Genomic DNA, 22,538 nt, shown 5'->3' on the forward strand with positions numbered 1-22,538 from the left:
ATGGCTGGAACGCCAGTTGCGGAAACTGTACCTCAAACAACAGAAGAGGCTTCTGCAGCCACTGAATCTCCAGCAGCAGCAGCAGCAACAGTAGTATCTGCAGCAGCAGCACCAGTAGCTCCTCCGAGCACTTTCAGTCCCTCTAGTGTGCCCCCACCAGTTGATCTCCCAGCAAGTTTCACCAGTCCTATCCCAAATCCTAATCCAAGTTCTATTCCTAGTCCTCTCAATATGGGAGCTGTTCCAACAATGCCTGTTTTACCGCCACCGGTTGCTGTATCCGTCACTTCTCAAGAAGCCACTCCCACTCCTGTTGGTGCTCCAGCTGCCAGTAGTCCTGTTCAAGATGCCGCCTCAGCTCAAGTACCCATCCCACCGAGTGTTCTTCCTCCAGCACCTGCTCCTAGTTTTGCTCCTCCGCCCAACTTTGCAGGTGTGCCTCTTGCTTCTGTGCATAGTTAGGTGTCTGAATAGAATTTATGAACATGTCATTCATAGCATACCAAACCACAAGGGAGGAATGCATTGGGTTCTGTGGTTTGGTTAACACTGTAGAGGTGTGACATAAATGCTGTTGTTAAGTGGGATCACAGAGCTTGAAGTGCATGTCAATTGTGATAATGGTTGAGATTTGATTACCATATTTAGATACTAGTACTTGCATGTACATTTTTTTTTTCTATCATCTGGCTTTGCCTCCACACAGAGGGTTAACATTACTATATTGATAATTGCAAGTATTTGTGGGTCCTAGGGATACAGAAGGTCAGAACCCATCCCCTCACTCTATTGATAATACTGCAGTGCATATATGTATTTACCTAATTGTGTGTGTGTGTGTATGTGTGTTTGTGTGTGTGTGTGTGTGTGTGTGTGTTTGTTTGTTTGTTTGTGTATGCATAATTCATTCACCTGTCTTGGATAACTTGTTGGATTCATGATCACCAGCTATTACCCTCCTGGATGAAAGCTGAGAACTCATATATGGCTTGATCTGTGGGCAATACTGTGACATTACACCCACACATCCCCAACTCCTTGCCCACCTGAGTTGGAGTCCTGGCTTGTAGTGCAGCAATGCTGTAGTTTTTTTCAGCCGTGGATGGGACTTGAACTCAGATCACTGAATGACATCCCACCCACAAATATTAACAGTACCAAATATATACAGAAGAAACTAGAGAAAAAGAAAGGAAGGAAAAAAGAAAAACGGCATTTATCTATGTTAATAAGATGAAGGGATGACCCATCATCCAGGAGGAGCCAAGAAAAGAGGGAGGGAGGGATGGTGAATGGGAGTTGAGTATGTGGAGATGAAATGGGTGGGAATGGACCTTTTGACTTTGGCTGTCTCCCTTGTAAGGGGGGGAAAAGCACATGGTATGTGTATGTATGTGTGTATGTATGTAATGATATTCGTGTATATATTTGTTTAACTGACATCCCAGAACTTCATTCACCCCATCCACCTGTCTTTTTCTTGGGCTATTTATTGCACTAACTCCTAGTGCTACTGTTCACATGTACTCCAAAGATGTGAGCTCGCGTCCATTTTGTAGCACGACCAAACCCCCTCAGGATCTATTCTTTCTCCTAATTCTGTTTATACCAGAGTCCCTTCCTTGCTTCATATTTTGTAACTCCATGCACAGCCCACAATTACTTCGTGTCCACTGCTTTCACACAACTTTTCCTTTGGACATCTGTCATTTAGTCCTTGCTTCCATAAACAACAGTTGGCATGACTATTGTTTCCTGCATTCTTTTCTTTTCTTCCTCTGGCATCATTGTATCTCTCCATAACCATTTTCAAGACTTCTACATTCTCCCCTCTCTCACTCTCTTTCCCACCAGTCTTCCACTTTTGTTCAGAATATCAGGAGAAGATTCACTTGGTGTAAAGGGTTAATAGGGAGAGGTTACAACTTCATTACTGAGAGGATGCCATAGAGATAGATGAAATAGCATTGGTAGCAGCCAGAACAAGTACTGTGCCAAAAAATATAAACATGATAAAAAGAAAGGAGGGAATTGTTATATTAAATATTGTACCAGTAGGAGCACAAGAGTGATTTGATTGAAATGTTTGATTTTTGTAGCTGTGATGACAGAGTTCTTCTGGTAAGGGAAACGAGTGTTGCTCCTGTAGAATTGAACCATAGTTGCCCAATTTCAGTCAGGCCTTTGTCAAATGTTTGGGAAAAGGTCAACATTTATATATATTTATTTGTCCATTTTTTATATTAAGATTATTATTATTATTGTTTTAATTTATTTGTTTATTTTTTGTCTCTTATTTATATATATTTACTTGTATTATCATTACATTTATTTTTGTTTTATATATTTTTTCTTTCTTTTCTTTCTTTTTCAATTTTTTAATTCACAACATTTCTTTCTGGGAAAAATTGACCTTTTCAAAATTGGGCAGCAGCATTCATGGTAAATTATGTGCATATTATATATATATATATATTTATTATTATTTTTTTATATATATTTTTATTATTTATTTTTTTTATACATAACTGCTGACATAACTTTGAAATATTGTAGTACCAATAAACCAAATAAAACTACTAATCCATATGTTAGCTTGTTTATAATTGTGAAGAAAATGTATTAATTTTTTATTGTCATATGCTGCCAAGTTACACAGAAGAGTTTAATGCTGTTGAAACCTGCTTTGCAAAAGTTGAGCGCATTTTCCCTGTGTAATGATTGATAAATCAGTGTTACATGTGTAGAGCTTTTAGTAATTGTAATAAAATATTTTACTTATTAGCACGTTGCCTTTGCCTGCACACACAAAGAGAAAGTTGAAGGGGATGATGACCAATTTATTAAGTAAGGAGACCATGGCCTGGAGTCAAACTGCTCCTCCTGAGTTGCAGCAGCCAGGAGTAGAGTCTAGCAAGCATAGATAACAGGTTCATTGTGGTCAAGGATCAAAATGACATTCAGCTACTTGGACTTGAACATGCCCAAGACATTAATCATACTCACACCAAAAGGCTCTCCTCTATATACAAGGCGGGTGGCCCACCCAAGGCATACATCTGCCCTTTACCCAACCCACACTCGTCCAACACCCTTTTGTTGTCGTTTCCATCTTAACTTCTTATGAATAAAGGGTCAACCTTGTCCCTCACCCACTGCTCAGGTCAGAAGCGGTGAAGCCAGACACATCACCTCCATAGCTAACACAGATTTATTCCCAATACTTCATTATGTGACAACTCTTCTCCCCAATCCATGTGAGAATTTAGAACAGACAAGTAGAAATCCCCTATGGGATGTGTCAGTTTCTCATCTATTCACAACCACTCACCTCTTACATCTGTCTCTTGCCCTCTCCCTTCTCTGCTCAACAGAGTTCCCTTCTCCCAATCCATCCATCCATCCATCCATCCATCCATCCATCCATCCCATTGTCAATTTTCCTCCCAAGTTCACTCCATCTCCCTCTGCCATCCACACTCCTGTGCAGGTCTATCTTCACTTGTTCTCTCCACATCCCCAACCCATCCCACTGTTATTATTCCTATCTGCCAGATCTCTGCTTCACCTTATTTCATACTCTGTCCATCCTCTTAGCACTCCCCATACTTCTTAAACACTCCTCACACACACAAGCCCCACATTTGTCTCCCTTAAATTCAGTCTCAGCCCCCATACAGTGCATTCATTGCCAGATACCTATTTCCCATGATGCTTATTCTCTCAAGACCTGTACTTGCTCCCCTTTCACAGTTATTTACCTTCATCTCCACTTCTCCATTCCCTGCTATATGTGACCCCAAATACTTAAAGCTCTTCTGTTCCTCCTGTCTCTCTCCTTCAAAGTTTAACTCCATCTCATTGCCACCCTCTCCCCTTGTAAATCTCACCACCTTACCCACATTTACTCACCACTTTCCCCTTCATACCTTCCCGAACTCTGCCACTCGGTGTCTCAAACCCTCCTCTGACTCAGCCATAAGCAGTGTATTATCCAACAACTGGCTTACCTCCCACATCCTTCCACTCACTTCATCTCCAAACATCTTCCCATCACTGTTGTGTTTACCTCTCATACCACTTCATCCATGTCTATGTTAAATAAACATACCATTACACAAACCTGGTGCAGACCCACTTTACCTCAGAATACTTTTCTCCATTTTCTATGTTTATACAAGGTTTACTACTAATGTTAAAATCTTTTGACTACCTTCAAAAGTATTCCCCTTATCCCATATATCTGCAACATACCCACAATACCTTCTTGTCAATTCTGTCATATGCCTTCTCCAAAACCCAAAACCTTAATGTCAGTCAAAAACTTCTTGTACATCTGCCTTACAGTGCAAAATTATCCTTCCATCTTCTCCCTTTCCAAAACCCACTGTTTGTCTCCAATAATTTCCTGTTTCCCTCCTATTCTCAAGTTAGCACCCTTCCATATGCCATTTCAACCAAACTTCAGACTGATCTTTCAAGGTAGCAAAAAGTATTATCAGTGTTGGCCAAAACAAGTGTCCATGTGGCACCTGCATTTTTATGACCAAAAAGTATAAATTTGTATTCAAATAGACTAAAATGAGTACAAACTGAAGTCTAGGAAGGTTACACTTAGCTCTGTAGATCTAATTAACAGAACACAATTTTGCTACCCAAATCCATTGTTAAAGAGTGTAAAGGTGGTGGCACACTAGGCTAGCATGCTACTTGCTTTTGCTACTTTGTTTGAGTAGAACTATTTCAGTTCAATATTCTAGACTTCTGGAAGAAACACCTCAACAGTGTGTCTGATGTTCATATAGGTTTAACTTCTTTTAGTTCATCATTGAGCTTCTCACAATATGATGCAAGAGTAATTTGACATTTGGAAATTTGAAAAACAAAATATTGCAACTGAAGCAATTTCTACTCAAATGAGGTAGGAAAAGCAAGTAGCATGCCAACAAGAAATGCCTAGTGTGGCATAAGATACTTATCTTTGGCTGTGACACTATTTTAGGCTGTATAGTCTCCACATGGTCTCCATGAGCCAGGTTCTTTATTTGAATGAAGTGAATTTACTTAAGAATAATATCAGCATTTAACAAGAATTTTAATTCCTCTTTGGCAGCTCCAAACCTTTTACCTGTCAAAGGTCTAACCTTAAAATGAATTGGAATCACCAGCATCTATATGATGATTAATAATTGCATCTGTTGACTTGTTCAACATGTTGACGTAGGAGCTGTGGGTCTCATGCAAGAGAGACCAGGAGCAACTGGTTGATTGACTTGTTTAAGTGACACTGTGATGGAGATGTAAGTTCAGGATACTTGGAAAGCAAAGATTAAACTCTTTGAGTCATGACAGCTGTAGTCAATATTATAGGATACCAGTGTAACTGAAGGAGCTAAGATGAGAGGGAGGAAAGGGTGGTGGATGGGAGTGGAATGGGTGGGAGTGGGTATACCCCTTTGACTTGGCTACTTCCCTTATAGGGGGGAAAAACTCTTTGTATAAAGGTAGACCAATGTAGTATTTAAATTTTCCAGTAGAAGTGTACATTTTGGTTGTTTGATCAATGTGTTATTTATGACAATCCACCACAAATGACTATAGGAAGGAATAACTTATATTTTGAATCCTGAGATAAAAATCCACTTAACTATAACATTTGATAGTTTTTCCAGAGGCAATAGTTAACATTAGTAGGTCTTAAGAATGCTGATAAATCAATGTTATGCAGAAATGGTGAAATAGACGATCCATTGTCTATAGAAAATTGATAAAGTCTGCCACCAGTTTCAGCACTTATCTTTACGGGCAATCCAACGGTTGTCAGATATATAGATTGCCCATTTAGTTATCTGTTGGGTCAAATCGTTACTGATGAGGGCTAGATTTGCTTGAATGAACGAGAGAAGACAAATGTGAAGGTGGTCAAAAAATGGGAAAATTTTAAGACGTGTCTTTGCAATGGAAAGTATGCATCACAAGTTACATGACCTAGGATAAACTTTAGGGTTTTGTTTGTAATGAAATGCTCTAACACCATTAGGAACAGCTGGATGGGCATAGTTTGTTTAGATTTGCATCTGCTGGATCTATGTTGGTTGGTGGGTTTGTTAGTGTGAACTCAATTTACCTGAGCATTACAACTCATTTGGCTTGTGTATGAAACTGGCAAGCTCCTCCTTTGATTTGTAGGAATCAAGCACCTACTAATACCTGGGAAAGCCTTAATAAATCTAATCCCAAGAAATTCTTTGCTAAGATCCAAAGGATCAGTTTTGCGGAGCTCATGTAAATGTTAAGTTGGCATAATAGAAGTAATTTGATTTTGAGTTATCACCGAGTCAAAAAAAGTTCTGGTTTTGAATGGGAGAACTTGTTATTCAATGCCTTCTTAAGCCTATGATAGCAAGTACATTGCCTATCTTCTTCATCACTTAATTAAATACCCTAACAGTTCAACAATTCATGATGAAATTTGGTGAAAGGGTTATGTTAACTAAGATGAACTGTGATTCAGTAATACTAAACCACCTAGCTACAGCTGAGCTGTCTCACCAAATAAGGATGGTTTGGCCATGAGTGCTGCCATTGTTGATATGACCTGTTCTAATCACATTTGATTATAAACATCTTACTGTACTTGAGCATGATCACCGATTGACAGTCACTTGATGGCTGAAAAATAAGGCTGGCTGAGTCACTCTGGGATCACCAAATTTTTTAATATCAGTGGATAAAGCCATAGAGGATGATCAAAATTTATTTATTGAAATGTTTTGAAAGTATAAAGAAACTTGCAATGTATAGATGGAACTAATAATGTGGTAATAAGTCATTGGGTAATATCTGAAAATACAACAAAGTATCATCACCCAAAACTATCTACTTATTTACTTGAGTAATCCTAATCTAGCTAGCTGCAGCGATGGATCATGCATATGAACATACAAAAAGTATCCTGATTAAACCATAAAACAAATACAACAAATAAGTGTACAATATAAGAGTTCAAGAAGACAGAGCTGACCAGCGACTGACAGAGGAATATCTAACACAGTTCTCACCTGAATGACATGACTTGTAGACACAAAATATATGACCCAAGATGACACCATGTTATGCTATATTAGACCATAAAATCAATACTAATATACTACAAAGGCATCAAGTGATTAACAGCACTAAACAATACTTAGTAAACTAATATACTGGACCTTTCACATGTCTTTTACCTTAGCCAAAGGTCCTCGTATATGTATGTATAATACACCTATCCCTCAAAGGAATGGACAAAAAGGGAAAATCAGTCCAATACAATACATATACCAAGGCTTTTTCCCCCTTACAAGGGAGGTAGCCAAAAAGGAAAAGGCATAAAATCATTCCCACCCATTCCATCCCTGAATACATTCCACACACCACACCCCTCCACCCTCCCTCTCATCTTAGCACCTCCTGGATGACGGGTCAACCCTGCACCTTGTCCACTGCCCTGGGTCAGAAGCAGTGTCGCAAGACACAACACATCCACAGCAAGGCTGCTTCATTAAATCAGCGACCCCCCCCCCCCCTCCGTCCCCCCATGCATAAAGGAAAAGACGGGGAGAAATCCCTTCGGGCTGCGTCAAAATTTGCTCACACCTCCCCCCCATCCCCCCACCCAATAAATGTAATAAATTCAAAGTATTTACTGTAATTCAATATTTGTTAAGTGGGGGAGCCATTAAATTGAGGGCAGTGTGTGTGTATTTGCCTAATTAATGAAACTGTTTAATATGATATAGCCCAAACTGGAGCAATCCATGAATTCAGATCTAAATGTGATAACTGGAAATCAAATATAGATTAAGTTGTAACTGCACATGAATTTAAGGCTAGGCATGATCAATTTGAGAGTAAGAGACAGGATCAAATGAGCATTGCTCCTTTCCTGTATACTACAATCAGGTAAATACACATGCACAACTCGACAGCACAGTGGTTACGTTTTCAACTGCTGCTACAGCAGTCTGAGTTCGAATCTCGCCCAGGGCTGAAATAATTTCCGTATTGCTGCGAAGTGAGTCTTTACTCCAACTCTTGTGGGCAAGGAGTAAGGGGTGTGTGTGCATGTAAGGTCACAGCATTACCCATAGATCGGTCATATATGAGCTCTGAGCTCTCATCTGGGAGGATAATAGCTGTTGATCATGAGTCCAACATGTGATCCAAGACCATGGTGAATCTCACACACACACGCACACACACTATCACAAACTGAAGAAAAAAATATATGTCTCAACAATGTCAAGAAGTACAGTTTTTCATACAGATGCATAGACCAGTGGCCTCAAAGTCGGTATAATGCAAGCTATCTATATACTTCAGGGGCTTTTTCCACCCTACAAGGGAGGTAGCCAAGTCAAAAGACAAGTACCCACTCCCACCCACTCCACTCCCATCCACCACCCTTTCCTTCCTCTCATCTTGGCTCCTCATGAGTAATATAATGGGTCATCCATGTATCCCACTCACTGCCCTGGGCCAGAAGCAATGCAGCAAGACACAGCACACCCACAGTAATCCTGCTTCACTTAATTGGCAACCCCCGCTCTCTGTCCCCTCATGCAGAAAACAGATAGAAGACATGGAGAAATCCGTTTGGGCTGCATCAAAGTATCATTCATACATAACCACTCCCTAAATCCCCATCCCCCACCCCTTCCCTTCCTTGTATCACAGTTATACACAGACATTCCCTCTTGCTCAGTGCCCCTTTCACCCCATCCATCCATCTCATCCATGGTTGTCCCCTCAAATTCACTCCATCCACCTCTGCCTTCCACATCTCTTTTACTAATCTTTCTTTACTCATTCTTTCCATGTGTCCAAACCATCCCAATACTCTTTCATCAGCCCTATCTGCCATCTCCTTTTCCACCCCTGCTCTCCTCCTCACTTTCTCGTTTCTCACTCTATCCAACCTAGTAACTCCTACCATACTTCTCAGACATTTCATCCCAAACACATTTAAACATTTTCTCTCTGCTTCTCTTAAATTCCAAATCTTTGCCCCATACAATGATGTCAGCACAATCATCCCTTCATACAATCTTCTCTCTGCATCCATTCCCAGTTGCCTATTTCTCATAACACTTTTTAATCCCCTAAGGCATTTACTTGCTTCTCTCAATCTACACTTAGGGCAAAGTACAGTATGATTAATGGTGCTCAGAAGATGGGACTTCACAAGTATAGCTCTGTTCTTGTACATCACAGGTAAACACATTTACTCACATTCACACTTAGGCACACATTCATTTGAAACATGGAATAAATTGAAAGAGAAAACAGTGAGTGCTAAAACTATACATGATTTTAAGAAAGAACTGGATGCGGAAAGATACAACTGCGGGTCACTAGAAGCATAGCTCTTGTCCCGCAAAATGCAACTAGGTAAATACATACTGACACAAGATATAAACTTTATTTTGTATGACCTTTTGTTTCTCTTTATTACTAGGTGCTCCATCAATGCCAACGATTCCAGGTATGCCCCTGACCACACCTATTAGTCTTTCTGGTATGCCCCTTACAACACCTATCAGCCTTCCAGGCATGCCTCCCATAACAGGTAAGTCATGGTATGATCTCATTATTATCATTATAAGGGAACAAACAGAGCTGGGTGCATTACCATGGGACATGTAGTGTGTTACTGTCGGACAGGTAGTGCTTTACCAAAATATTTTGTGGTGAATTTCTATCGGTGCATATACAACCACTCCACGTTTAACGACGACAATTGGGACCAGCGTGCCGTCGTTAACCGAATTGGTCGTTAAGCGAAAGTGTATACATATACGTACATGTACTGTATGTACAATGTCCAGCAATACATGTATCTTTATTTTCGTGTATTTTCCCTCTTTTATACAGTACATTAAAGCTTTATTTGCTGTTTATTTACGGTGGTTAGGTTCCTGAAATTACCGTATATGACCAAATCCGCGTATGCTGACATTCCATATTGAATACTGGGGTATTTTTTTTTGTTTCGACCATGGGCGCAATATAGCAATAGAAAATTAATTATTAATTTTGTAAATTAAAATGTATCAACGTAATATGCAATTTTGTGGGCGGAAATGAAAGTAAAAAATACCATGCTTCAAGAAAATATGCTAATGAACGAAGTCGGTAGCATAGGATTGGGACGCCATCTTGTCGTCTGCCAACGTCTCTCATGACGACGACAACGAGGACGAGCCAGATGACATTTAATTTGCAGGTAATGATTTATCAAACACAGGTCAGGTTAGTTTAGTTTAGGTTAGACAAATTCATCATCCTTTTATTTCTTCGACATCAGCATCTATCATAACAAACATGGTGTACCATTCGTCCGACATGACTTTATTACTTACGAAATTTGTTTTAGCACTTTTTTTTATTTCCGCTCACAAAATTGCATATTACTTTGATACATTATAATTTACAAAATTAATAATTAATTTTCTATTGCTATATTGCGCCCATGGTCGAAACTAAAAATTTACCACTACCGGTATATACTGTACCCCAGGTAGTTTTTGCAGCTTGCAGGATGGTAATGTAGACCTAAGCTTCAGAACACTTTACCTCACAGCTAATATCCACCGTACAAGTTCAATTATAACATCATACAAATTTGCCTCAGCCAACTTAATTATCGTACACGACGTCGTAACTTCTGGAGATTTACGTTAAACGTCTGTCATAAAGCCCGTCGTAACTCCGAGTCGTCGCTAACCGAGTAGGTCGTTAAACGAGGAGTACCTGTATACATATGTGTGTGTGTGTATATATATATATATATATATATATATATATATATATATATATACAGTGTGTATATTTATACACACTGTATATTTATACACACTGTATATTTATACATACAGACGCTCCTCAACTTACGTTTTAGTTACGTTCCGAACGGCCGAACGTAAGTTGAAAATGAACGTAAGTTGTTACTGTACTATACATCTGTAAATTCTATTACCGTATCTTATAAAACACCCCTAAATCATTAATTATACACATAACATTGTAAAATAATAACATTAATTTCAAATAAATTAAATTCAAGCAACATAAATTGAGATGGTGGAGGAGGAGGGGGAGGAGGAGGAGGAGGAGGCAAAGCACATTCAGTCTGTCGTTTGTGCCATGTAAACAATAGACGCAGCGTCATGCGTAAGTATCGTTTGAACTACAGAGAGCGCGCTAAACTAAAAAATTCACTCAAAAAAAAAAATTTTTTTTTTTAGTCAATTCAAACGTAAAAGAAAAAAAACGTAAAACCAATGAACGTAAGTAGAGGAGCGTCTGTATAGATTTTTCAGCAATGTACTGTCTGGCAGTAATGTGCCCAGATCTGGGAACACACTGTATAAATGTAAAGATCATATAGCCCTTTCTCTACCTAAGGATGCAATATATATATATATATATATGTGATGCATGAGGTGGAATGGGCAGGGTGATGGGGGTGAGGTAGTATGTGTGAGCAAACTTTGATGCAGCCCGAAGGGATTTCTCCCTGTCTTCTCCTTTATGCATGGGGGGATGGAGAAGGGGGTCGCCAATTTAATGAAGCGGCCTTGCTGTGGATGTGCTATGTCTTGCAACACTGCTTCTGACCCAGGGCAGTGGACAAGGTGCAGGGATGACCCGTCATCCATGAGGTGCTAAGATGAGAGGGAGGATGGAGGAGTGTGGAATGTATTCAGGGATGGGATGGGTGGGAATGATTTTATGCCTTTTCCTTTTTGGCTACCTCCCTTGTAAGGGGGAAAAGCCTTGGTGTATATATATATATATATATTTTTTTTTGCTTGTAACCACGAGGAAATTAAAGATCGGAATACTGAACGTTTTCGTCTATTAAGACATTTTCAAAGTACTGTACATAGTGTCACAACAAAGTATAACTTAAATACAATAGTATAGAAAATAGGAGAGGTCACTCAACGTAAATACGTAAGGATTATCTTACAAAGAAACAAAAATATAAATAAAAATAAATAAAATGGGTGAAAATTGAAACAGGTGATAAAATGTCACTCAGCATAAATACATAAGGATGACAATTGACAAGGTGATAAAAGGACATTCAACATAAATACATAAGAAATATCCTACAAAGAAACAAAATATAAATGATAATAACAAGAAATAAGAATGGTGACAATTGACAAATGTGATTCAACATAAATACATAAGGATTGTCTTACAAAGAAACAAAAATAGAAATAATAATAATAAATATATATATATACATACATACATATATATGTGCATGCATGCACACGCATACATATATATAATAGAAAATAATAATAACAAGAATAAATAAAAATGGGTGACAGTTGACACAGGTGAAAAAAGGTCACACAAGATGGCTAAGGCGGAGCTTTGGGACATTGTCCTACAATTTGGTTAATAACAAAATTATCTAGTTTAAAAAGACCAGTGCTTAAATTGAGATTTTCATTAAAAGTTTTTTTAATGAGACACGATTCAATTATATTCCTTATCAAATAAGAATTACTTGAAACAATTTCTTGGGAATTGTCCCAATCAATACAGTGATTGTAGTCTCTAATGTGAGCAAAAATCCCACTTGAAGATTGGCCAGTACGGACACTATACTTATGCTGGTTCAATCTAAGTTTTAATTCCTTGCCAGTTTGACCAATATAACAAGAATTGCAATTCTTGCAAGGGATAGAGTAGACACAACCCGCTGAATTATCTGGTGAATTCTTGATAAGAAGTTCTTTGATTGTATGGCTCTTAAACACAACATTAACATTAAAAATCTTAAGGACACGAGGGAGTTTTACCAAATTAGGATGAAAGGGAAGAACCAAAAGATTCTTTTTATTAAAAGGATCTTTTGGGGAAGAATCAACATAGGACTTCCTGGCCTTATGTTGTGATCTAACTATCACATGATTTGGGTATCTCAAGTTTGATGCTATTTCATAAATCTTTTTTATTTCTTCATCTAAAAATTCAGGACTACAAACTCTAAAAGCTCTAAGAAACATGGAGGTAAAAACTGAGATTTTTGTGTTAAGGTGGTGAGCAGAATAATAGTGAACATATGAAAAAACGTTAGTTGGTTTACGAAAAACTTCAAACCTGAAGTACCTTTCTTTTCTGTGAATAGTAACATCTAGAAAGGGTAATTTGTTCTCTTGTTCTATCTCAATTTTAAATTTTATAGAAGGTACTAAATTGTTTAAACTAACTAAAAAAGTTATCCAAGTTGTGAGCAAGTGGCCAAATGCATAGTATGTCATCGACATACCTGTACCAAATAACATTACGTGGAAGAATACAAGACAACAACTCCCTTTCAAAAAATTCCATGTACAAATTACTCAACAGTGGAGACAAGAGATTCCCCATAGCCATACCAAATCTTTGTTCATAGAACTTTCCATCAAAAAAAAATTTGGAATCAACCACACAGAGTTTAATGAGATTGATAATGACACGTTGTATATGGATGATGTTGTGATTGCATGAGGAGGAATGGGCGGGGGGGTGGGGGGTGGGGTAGTATGTGTGAGTAAATTTTGACGCAGCCCGAAGGGATTTCTCCCCGTCCTCTCCTTATATGCAAGGGGGGACGGAGAGGGGGGGTCGCCGATTAAATGAAGCGGCCTTGCTGTGGATGTGCTGTGTCTTGCGACACTGCTTCTGACCCAGGGCGGTGGGCAGGGTGCAGGGATGACCCGTCATCCAGGAGGTGCTCAGATGAGAGGGAGGGTGGGATGGGTGTGGAGTGTATTTAGGGATGAAATGGGTGGGAGTGTTTTTATGCCTTTCCCTCTTTGGCTACCTCCCTTGGAAGGGGGAAAAAGCCTTGGTATATGTGTATATGTGTGATAATGACATCGACTGGAAGAGGCAAAGAATGCAGTATAAGTTCTTCTTGTAGGAAGGAAAGAAGGTCAAAAACTGGCACACAGGTAAATAACGAATTAATATCAAAGCTAACTAACTTAAAATCAACAGACATATTAAGATCGTTCAATTTACTAATTAAATCTACATTGTTCCTAATGTAAGACAATCCTTATGTATTTATGTTGAATCACATGTGTCAATTGTCACCATTCTTATTTCTTGTTATTATCATTTATATTTTGTTTCTTTGTAGGATATTTCTTATGTATTTATGTTGAATGTCCTTTTATCACCTTGTCAATTGTCATCCTTATGTATTTATGCTGAGTGACATTTTATCACCTGTTTCAATTTTCACCCATTTTATTTATTGTTTTTATTTACATTTTTGTTTCTTTGTAAGATAATCCTTACGTATTTACGTTGAGTGACCTCTCCTATTTTCTATACTATTGTATTTAAGTTATACTTTGTTGTGACACTATGTACTTTGAAAATGTCTTAATAGACGAAAACGTTCAGTATTCTGATCTTTAATTTCCTCTTGGTTACAAGCAAAAATCTTCATTCACATGTTTTTTGTGATTACTGTTATATATATATATATATATATATATATATTATTATTATTATTTTTTTTTTTTTTTTTTTTTTTTATTTATGTATTTATTTATGTATTTATTTATTATTATTATTATTATTATTATTTTTTTTTTCTGGTGGCTGCATTTACAAAATGTTTTGTCTTCCCAGACAAGTTCTTATTGGTACTAGTTTAATGCAGTGTGGTGACCTGAATATAAGAATACAAGACTTGAAGGTAAGATATAATGAATGCTAGTTTAATTATGTTGTTTGATATAGTATTTTCTCTTGTTTATCCCACAGTGAGTGCCAGTTTACCTAGTGCTGCCCTGGAGAACATGCCCCCCGCTGCCCCTCCTGTCTCACAAGCACAGCCAGTTTAGTGAGTGTGTAGAGATGCAAGCCACAAGCAGATTATTGTGTGATGGTGACCGAGGGCCATGTGCAGCAAGGCCTTGCTTTTACTCTGGCTTGGTTACTAAATGCAGTAATATGATTGGCCTGTTTTGTCCTGATTACTGCCTTCTTCATTTTTCATAATTTTTGTCTTTATACATTGTCCGTTTTCTTTAGCCAAGATGATGTCCAGTATGTTTGTTATATATATTGTTTGCACACAACTGTTATGCTGGAAAGTAAAAAAAGTTATGGTACGTGTTGTTGAGCATGACATTTGTTCTTTCTTTCTGTAATTATTTAATCTTAATCAGGAAATGGAGAGGGCATTTATATCAATATTTATTACAGCATATTTGATTCAGAACTAGTTAATAAAGATGGTTCAAAGAGAAGGAAATGACTGGAATTTAGCATTATATACAAAGGGGATTATGTATCATAGTGTGTATTTATTCAATTCTTCAGAATATATTGTGCTATAGTCCTTCTTCTATGTCTAGTTTAAATTGTATTTGTGACATTAGTATCCCAGGTAATGTAGATACAACACAGCTTGGTAATGCTGTGCATCCCCCAAAACATTAGAGTGGTCTGTGTCAGCCACTATCTTCACTTCTTGTTACATTGCACTTGTTAGGTTACAGTCCTATGGGGATCACCCTTGCACTCATCCATCATATAGACAGGGTAAATTTAGGTCTTTCTTCTCATGAGATTAAATTCTTATTCGGCATACAATTGTCATGCAGAAAAGGTTTTGAAGGGTAAAGTTTGAAGACCAGGCGATGGCTAAATTTTGCTTGATCTTGTGGATTTTTTTTTTTTTTTTCCTTTTCTTTTCTCTTCTCTTCTTTTCTTTTCTCACAAAGATGGACGGCAGAGCCTCCAAATGGATAATGGAGCTGCCTATTTTCAAAACTGGTCAACCCATAAGGGCTGACATTCAATCTCCAAACCGGGCCCAAGGTCTCTCTCTTTCTCTCTGTTAGCTTCATCTGTATTTCTTGCACCTTTTCACACATGGAGAGCTGACAGCTGGTGACTGCTCTCCTCCTTCTAATACTTTCAGCAGATGGCATAGAAACAGTCACATGCCAGTGCAAGACAGACAACAGTCTAATATTTTTTTTCCTTCTGGAGAGATTTATGGGATGGGCCAAGGACTGTTGCCAGCCATTTTGGGGCTGTGGGTTCCTCTCAATGAAAATTGAGGCAACAGTTATTATAATTATTATTATTATCGCAACTTTTTGATATATGATTGTTTTATCCCATTAGATGGCCCATGGTATGCTGTACTCTTTGAGAAAGGGTTCAATTCCTATATCAAATAAAAAAAGAATATTATGTAATTGTATACTTCAGATTCTTTACTCAATGAATTTTGGTTGAAGTTAGTCTTGAACTTCAGTAATCCTTATTAATTCACTATTTTGTACTTAAAAAGGCACAACAGCTCATTTTGTATACAACATGTTATGCTCTTTCTTGTAGTAAGATGCATGGACTAGAAAATTTTGGCTTTGCTAAACAGTACCTGCATACTGAAATGGAGGAATTGGGTTTCAAGTTTTAATGTTTGACCAAAACTCAGTTGTGTGTGTATATATATATATATATATATATATATATATATATATATATATATATATATATATATATATATATATATATATATATATATATATATATATAATATGTATATGTATATATATGAATTATATTTTAATGAATGGTATTATTTAGAAAACTTTAAATACCATTAGTCATATGTTATGTTATTCCATGAAATTCAGAACATTTATTTGACATTTTGTTAATTGTTAGGGACAACCAAGTCAACAGCAATGGCATTCAATTTTGCCACTATTTCTATAACATTTGTTTTATTCATTCCTTGAAATAAATAAGCAGCTTGAGGTAGTGGTATTATTGATTTAGGACATGTTTGAACATTTCCTTGGATATGTGAATCTGTGTTTACAAGTAATGCAGTGGGAGAGTTTCCACCTAAGTTCTGGCTTGGTCCCTGCTGTTAAAGTGCTGTGCCTTGTTTTATTAACCTCAACCTGAACATTGTGATGGGGAACAGGGATAACCCTTCATTTGCAAGGTGTTCAGATGGTCTATCTGTGTATCATTTTACCAAGGGTGTCCTCCTCATAAATCAAGGCACACACCCACTCCCACCCTTGCTGCCATCTTAGTAATTCCTTGTTGATGAAGAGTTATCATTGTCTCATGCGCACTGCCCAGGTTAGAAGCAATACAGGAAGACATGGCACATCCACAGCAGGGCTGTTTTATTTGCACAAGGAAACTACCCCCAGCCTTCTCCTTTCCTTGCTCAACAGACATTCCCCTCTTCAAAGCTCTTCACCTCATCAGCCCATCTCATCCTTGATCTTCTCCCAAGTTCGTCCCATCCACCTCTGCCTTCCACACCTCTTTTGCTAATCTCACTCATTCTTTCCATATGCCCAAACCACTCAAATGATATGATCTTTTATCAGCCCTATCTGCCATCTCCCTCTCCACCTCTACTATCCGCACCTCTTCATTTTTTACTCTGTCCAACCTTGTAACCCCTACTGTACACTTCTCAGACACTACTTCTCTAATATATTTAAATTTTTCCTTTGTGCCTCTTTTAAATTCCAAATCTGGTCAGAAGGTGGTGATGATTTGGTTTAACGTCACAAACTCCCCCTATTGGGAGGCTGGGATGGTGCCCCTTTACAGAGGACTTTGTAGCTTGGAATTTAATGAACCATGCCCTTGGTTCAATTTCATAAGGTACATACATATACCAAGGCTTTTTTCCCCCTTACCAGGGGGGTAGCCAAAAAGGACAAGGCACAAAAACATTCCCACCCATTTCATCCCCGAAAACACTCCACACCCCTCCACCCTCCCTCCCATCTTAGCATCTCCTAGATGAAGGTAGGTGCATTAAATGTGTTTTAATGTGTAGATAGTGGGTGTGTGCCGTGACTCTGCCTCCCCATTATAAAAAGTTGACGGCTTTTGGTATATTGAATTGAGTAGACGGTATTGAAAGTGCCAAGGCCAAATAGGCTGTATGGAAAGATGCCTAGAATAGATGGAAAAGGTAAAGAAGTTTTTGAGTATATATATGAGAGACGGAAAACACACAAATAGAATGAGAGTTTATTCTTTAGTTTTGCACTATGGTGCTTCTTCAGAAAGAAGCTCCATGGTGCAAAACTAATTAAAGAATAAACTCTCGTTCTATTTGTGTGTTTTCCCCTCTACCTCTCTCACAACCTGTCAAGATGTCATCATATATATATATATATAGAGAGAGAGAGAGAGAGCGAGTTATGAATCACATTTTGAGGTCTTGCAACCCCCTTGATCTCGTATATGTAAGAAGAGGGAGGCAAGACCTTGAAGTAGGAAAACAATTTTCACCACCTTGCACTGCCCCTTGGTTAACTCTTATTTTAAGGTAGATGAGTGAGGAAGCAACTGAGACTGCCAGTATATTCAGTCACTGTCCATCTCCCCCACTGAATAGCAACTTTTACCAATAACCAAAAGTAATTTAGTGATAATGCCTGACAATTGGGTCAGGAGAAGGTGATCTCTGGACGCCCTTAAGGGCCATCCAGACGATCGAGCACAGCTCGACGGGCACTGCCCGCAAACGAGCAAAGCCCCCCTGGCATAACTGTAGTGTTGTCCACACGGTGCCGAGCTGGCCCAATCAAACCCAGGCACAGCCAGAACGTGTGGTCATTCAGGCAGGACCTGCAGGCTGTGCGGTACGATAACTACCAGTATGGTGGCCGATAAAGTTCTGTTAAACGTAGGATATGATGTCTCGAACGCTGATCCACAGCGGGAGCAGAGACAGACATGTCTGTCATACAGTAGAGTGAACAAAGACAACCTCGTTTGTCTGGCAGCGACGTCATATCACCTGCCACGGGCAGTGTCTGGTACTTTCGCTAAACCACCAACACAGGCACGTTGCCCGTGTTTTAGCGGGCACAAGCGGTAGAATTGTTAACGGGCAAACTGCTCGCTTATGCACCCGGCCAATGCACGGTTGTCTGGATGGGCCTTTAGTCAACCCACACAGATGTAGGTACAGCTTGGCAGCATCCAACAGAGCTGAGCAACCTTATTCAGGATACAATTAATCGCCCTGTTGCAAAGGGGCGACAGTGAAACGCACGTAGGGCGATTTACGCGTTTATTAATCGATGGGAAATGCGTACAGGAAGGCGCGTGGCACACGCGGGAAGGCTAACCGGTACTGTCGGCGTGGATCGTCGACAGGGCGCGTCTTTCGTCTCGCAGGGCGGAGGCGTAGCCAAACGTTTAATATAGGTTATACAGGTTGGTTGCGACTCTACCTGGAAGCTTTGGGTGCGGTCAGGCTTCCGAATACCTGCATTCCTACCTACGTTCCACCTTATTCCTAATAAATGCCATTTTGAGGAGTCATTCGTGTCTATGTGACGCTGTGATCACGCCTGGTATGCGTGACCCTCTCGCATAGGTCGATAGGTCGCGAGGCGTCGTTACCGGTTTGGGCATCACCGTATCACGCTACTCTGTGCTATGTTCTGTGCTGTGCATCACACTATACTCCCCGCCCTCCGGAAGTAACAGCAGAACTCGTGATGACTGGCAGACGTCGTGTCCTGGCCGCAGGGCACGATGACGGGCCATCCCGAGAGCCTCTTCCTCGCTGTAATCAGGAATGTCTTTCCTGCGACGTGAAAGAAGTCGGCAGACACAGACTCGAAGCGGGGCGGTCGTCGCACAGAGAAGCTCCTGCTGCTAGCTAGGGCGCAACACTTAGCAGGTCTTGGAGGCCTCTACCGTGCTCTTGATGTCGGAGTCGATCGCGGGCCGACAGAAAACGGTTTGTCTAGCTCGTCGCTTGATGGCCCCAGTGGAGGCGGGCCAGTGTGCCCCTTTGTAGGACGACGGGGATGACGATGCGTTGGCCATACAGCACCAGTTCCCCGTCAGAGGAGAGGACGTCCCGACTGTGCCCGACTCGCTCCTCTGAGCAAAGTTTGGGCCAAATCGCTCGCCTACCGATTTTGGGCAAAATCCATTGAGATTTTTTCGATCATTTTGGTCACCTGCTCCGATTAAGCCACCGTCTCGCCCACAGGTCGAGGGCGGCCAGGTCTCCTGTGGGGGTCCACTTGGACACCGCTCAGGTCACCGTTACTGGCGGAAATGTGAAAAAAAAGGGAGGGGTCGAGGCGGGTATAGCGCACCACAAGGTACATGCGAGGAGTCTGTGCGTGGCGACTATCCCAAGTTGAGCTTTTGGAGTCTTTTCGTTTTGGGGGTAATTTTTCGCGTGGCGACCATTCAAAGTTGGGTTTTTGGTCCAATTCTTCACATTTCTGACTCTGACTCCTGTGCTGGTGGTCTTAGCAGTGTCCAAGTGGAAAACAAAGGGATTTTGCCGAAAATCGGCTAGTGACTGATTTGGCCCAAACTTAGTCCAGAGGGAGAGAGTCGGGCACAGTGTACGGCAAGGAGCCTCCTGGGCACAAGGGCGTGGCGGGGACACCCCTCCAAAATTGGGCCGTCCGTACCGTTTGCCTGAGCGGTGTCCAAGTGGACCCTCGAAGGACCCCTGGCCCCCATCGACTCGTGGGCGAGATGGTGGCCTAATCTGAGCAGGTGACCAAAATTACCCAAAATCGAAAAAAATATCAAGGGGTATTTCATGAATTTTGCAGAAAATCGGCAGGTGACCGATTTGGCCCAAACTAGGCCCAGAGGGAGAGTCTGGCACAGTAGTGCAAGGCGAGGTAGAGGCGAGGAGCCTCCCGGGCCCAAGGGCGTGGCGATGTCGACCCTCCAATGTTGGGACCTTTCCACCATTTTTCACTTTTGGGCCTCTGGCGCCCGTACCTTCCACCTGTGGGGGAGAAGGTGGGTACATCGGAGCAGGTGACCAAAATTAAAAAAAAAAAAAAAAAAAAAAAATCCCAAGGGTACCCACGAATTTTGCACATAATCGGTAGGTAACCGATTTGTCCCAAACACCCCATTTTTCACTTTCCGGACTGTGTTACCAAATATTCATTTAACATAGCTGAATAAATAGATCAAACAAGTGTCATGACCGACATTTTATCTGTTGAAGAAGGTATTTTCCAGTAAACATCAAATTAACATAAATACATTTTTCAAATACAGCAGGATTCTCATTCTCTGCCGTCTTCGACTTGGACTTTAAGCCCTTCCATACGGTGCCGCACACGTAGGCGTCATGGGGAGTGTGTGTATTAGCGAGGTTGCCATATCGGCGGCGTCTTGATTATATTTATTGTAGTCGCCCCTCCATAATGACATTCTTTCTAATTCTTTTGTAATCGCATTTTCTATGGTTATCAAAATTCACGGGTGAAGAGAGAACGATCGATATAAGCGGTGACTATATTTTATGATTCGATTATTATTACGACACTTCGTACGTCTGGCATTGGCTGCTGCCACCGACCGAGATCCAAGTCCATGACGCCTACGTGTGCGGCACCGTATGGAAGGGGTTAAGCCCGTTTGGTTGTGGAGTATTTTCAACTCAACAAGGATGGGATTTAGAATTTTGCGAATTGCTACTACAATGACTGGGGAAGTTTTTGATGAATAATAAAAACAGTAAGGTAAACATCTTTGTATTTTGTTTTCTTCTGTATAATTGTATAATGATACAAAAATCCTAGAAGTAATATATATATATATATATATATATATATATATATATATATATATATATATATATATATATATATATATATATATATATATATATATATATATATATATATAAAATACCACACCACCATCAACACTAACATAAATTGTGGAAAACGAGAAAAATAAATTTATTTAAGTCATCCCTAAATCTTTAAACTGTATTCAAAATTTATTATTTGTGAAAGACACTCGGTGATGTCAATACTCATCACAGCGAAAACTCACTAAAATTCCTCAAAATAAGTTAGGCTTTGCCCCTTTTTTTTTGTTATTGAAACAAGGAAATTATCTATTGTGTCAAAAGAACATCTTAAGTCATCGAAGGCATTTTTCTTTCCCGTTTTGTAGTTCTAGTTCAGCAATCATATAACCGAGGAAGTTGGTCTGCCCCACACCTATCACAGCTCAAACTTCCTTCCATTTCATTCTTTCCTTACACTAATCCCCCCCCCCCAAATCCCCCTCCCCCATCTTACCTATCCTATCTAGTAGTAGTAGTAGTAGTAGATGCACCATATAAATAACCTAGCAAGTGGGTCTGCCCCACATCTATTATGCCTCTAACTTCCTTCCATTTCATTCTTTCATTCCACTGAACCCCAAAACCCCCTCCTTCCTCCCTCTTCCCATCTTATCCATCCTGCCCTCTAACTAAAAAATGCACCGTGAAATAGCTATCAAAAAGTAGAAATACTTGTACCATCTAGTCATATTGTGGCAACTTCCTCGGGTAGTACACTAAATGATTGATATAGCCAGGGACTGTTTATATAGTTCTCAATTATACACAGGTATGAATTTATTAAGGCTCTCTACCCTTAAATTAAGGTGATCATTAAGCCTGGTGT

At 39.7% G+C, this 22,538-nt stretch overlaps 1 protein-coding gene across 1 annotated transcript in view; it reads left to right on the forward strand.

Moving 5' to 3' along the window:
- The window catches only part of Grasp65 (Golgi reassembly-stacking protein 2), a 49,978-nt gene extending 33,134 nt beyond the window's left edge, over positions 1-16,844 (forward strand). Inside the window, exons 6-8 of the mRNA XM_076191455.1 lie at positions 1-433; positions 9,500-9,610; positions 14,830-16,844. The exon at positions 1-433 is cut by the window's left edge and continues 144 nt beyond it. Coding sequence (XP_076047570.1) covers positions 1-433; positions 9,500-9,610; positions 14,830-14,909 — 624 coding nt within the window. The 3' untranslated portion in view covers positions 14,910-16,844. The remainder of the gene's footprint in view (positions 434-9,499; positions 9,611-14,829) is intronic.
- Positions 16,845-22,538: the final 5,694 nt, after the last annotated feature.

This window comes from Oratosquilla oratoria, chromosome 10, assembly GCF_046742065.1.
Source record: "Oratosquilla oratoria isolate Oo_2021 chromosome 10, ASM4674206v1, whole genome shotgun sequence".
NCBI lineage: Eukaryota > Metazoa > Arthropoda > Malacostraca > Stomatopoda > Squillidae > Oratosquilla > Oratosquilla oratoria.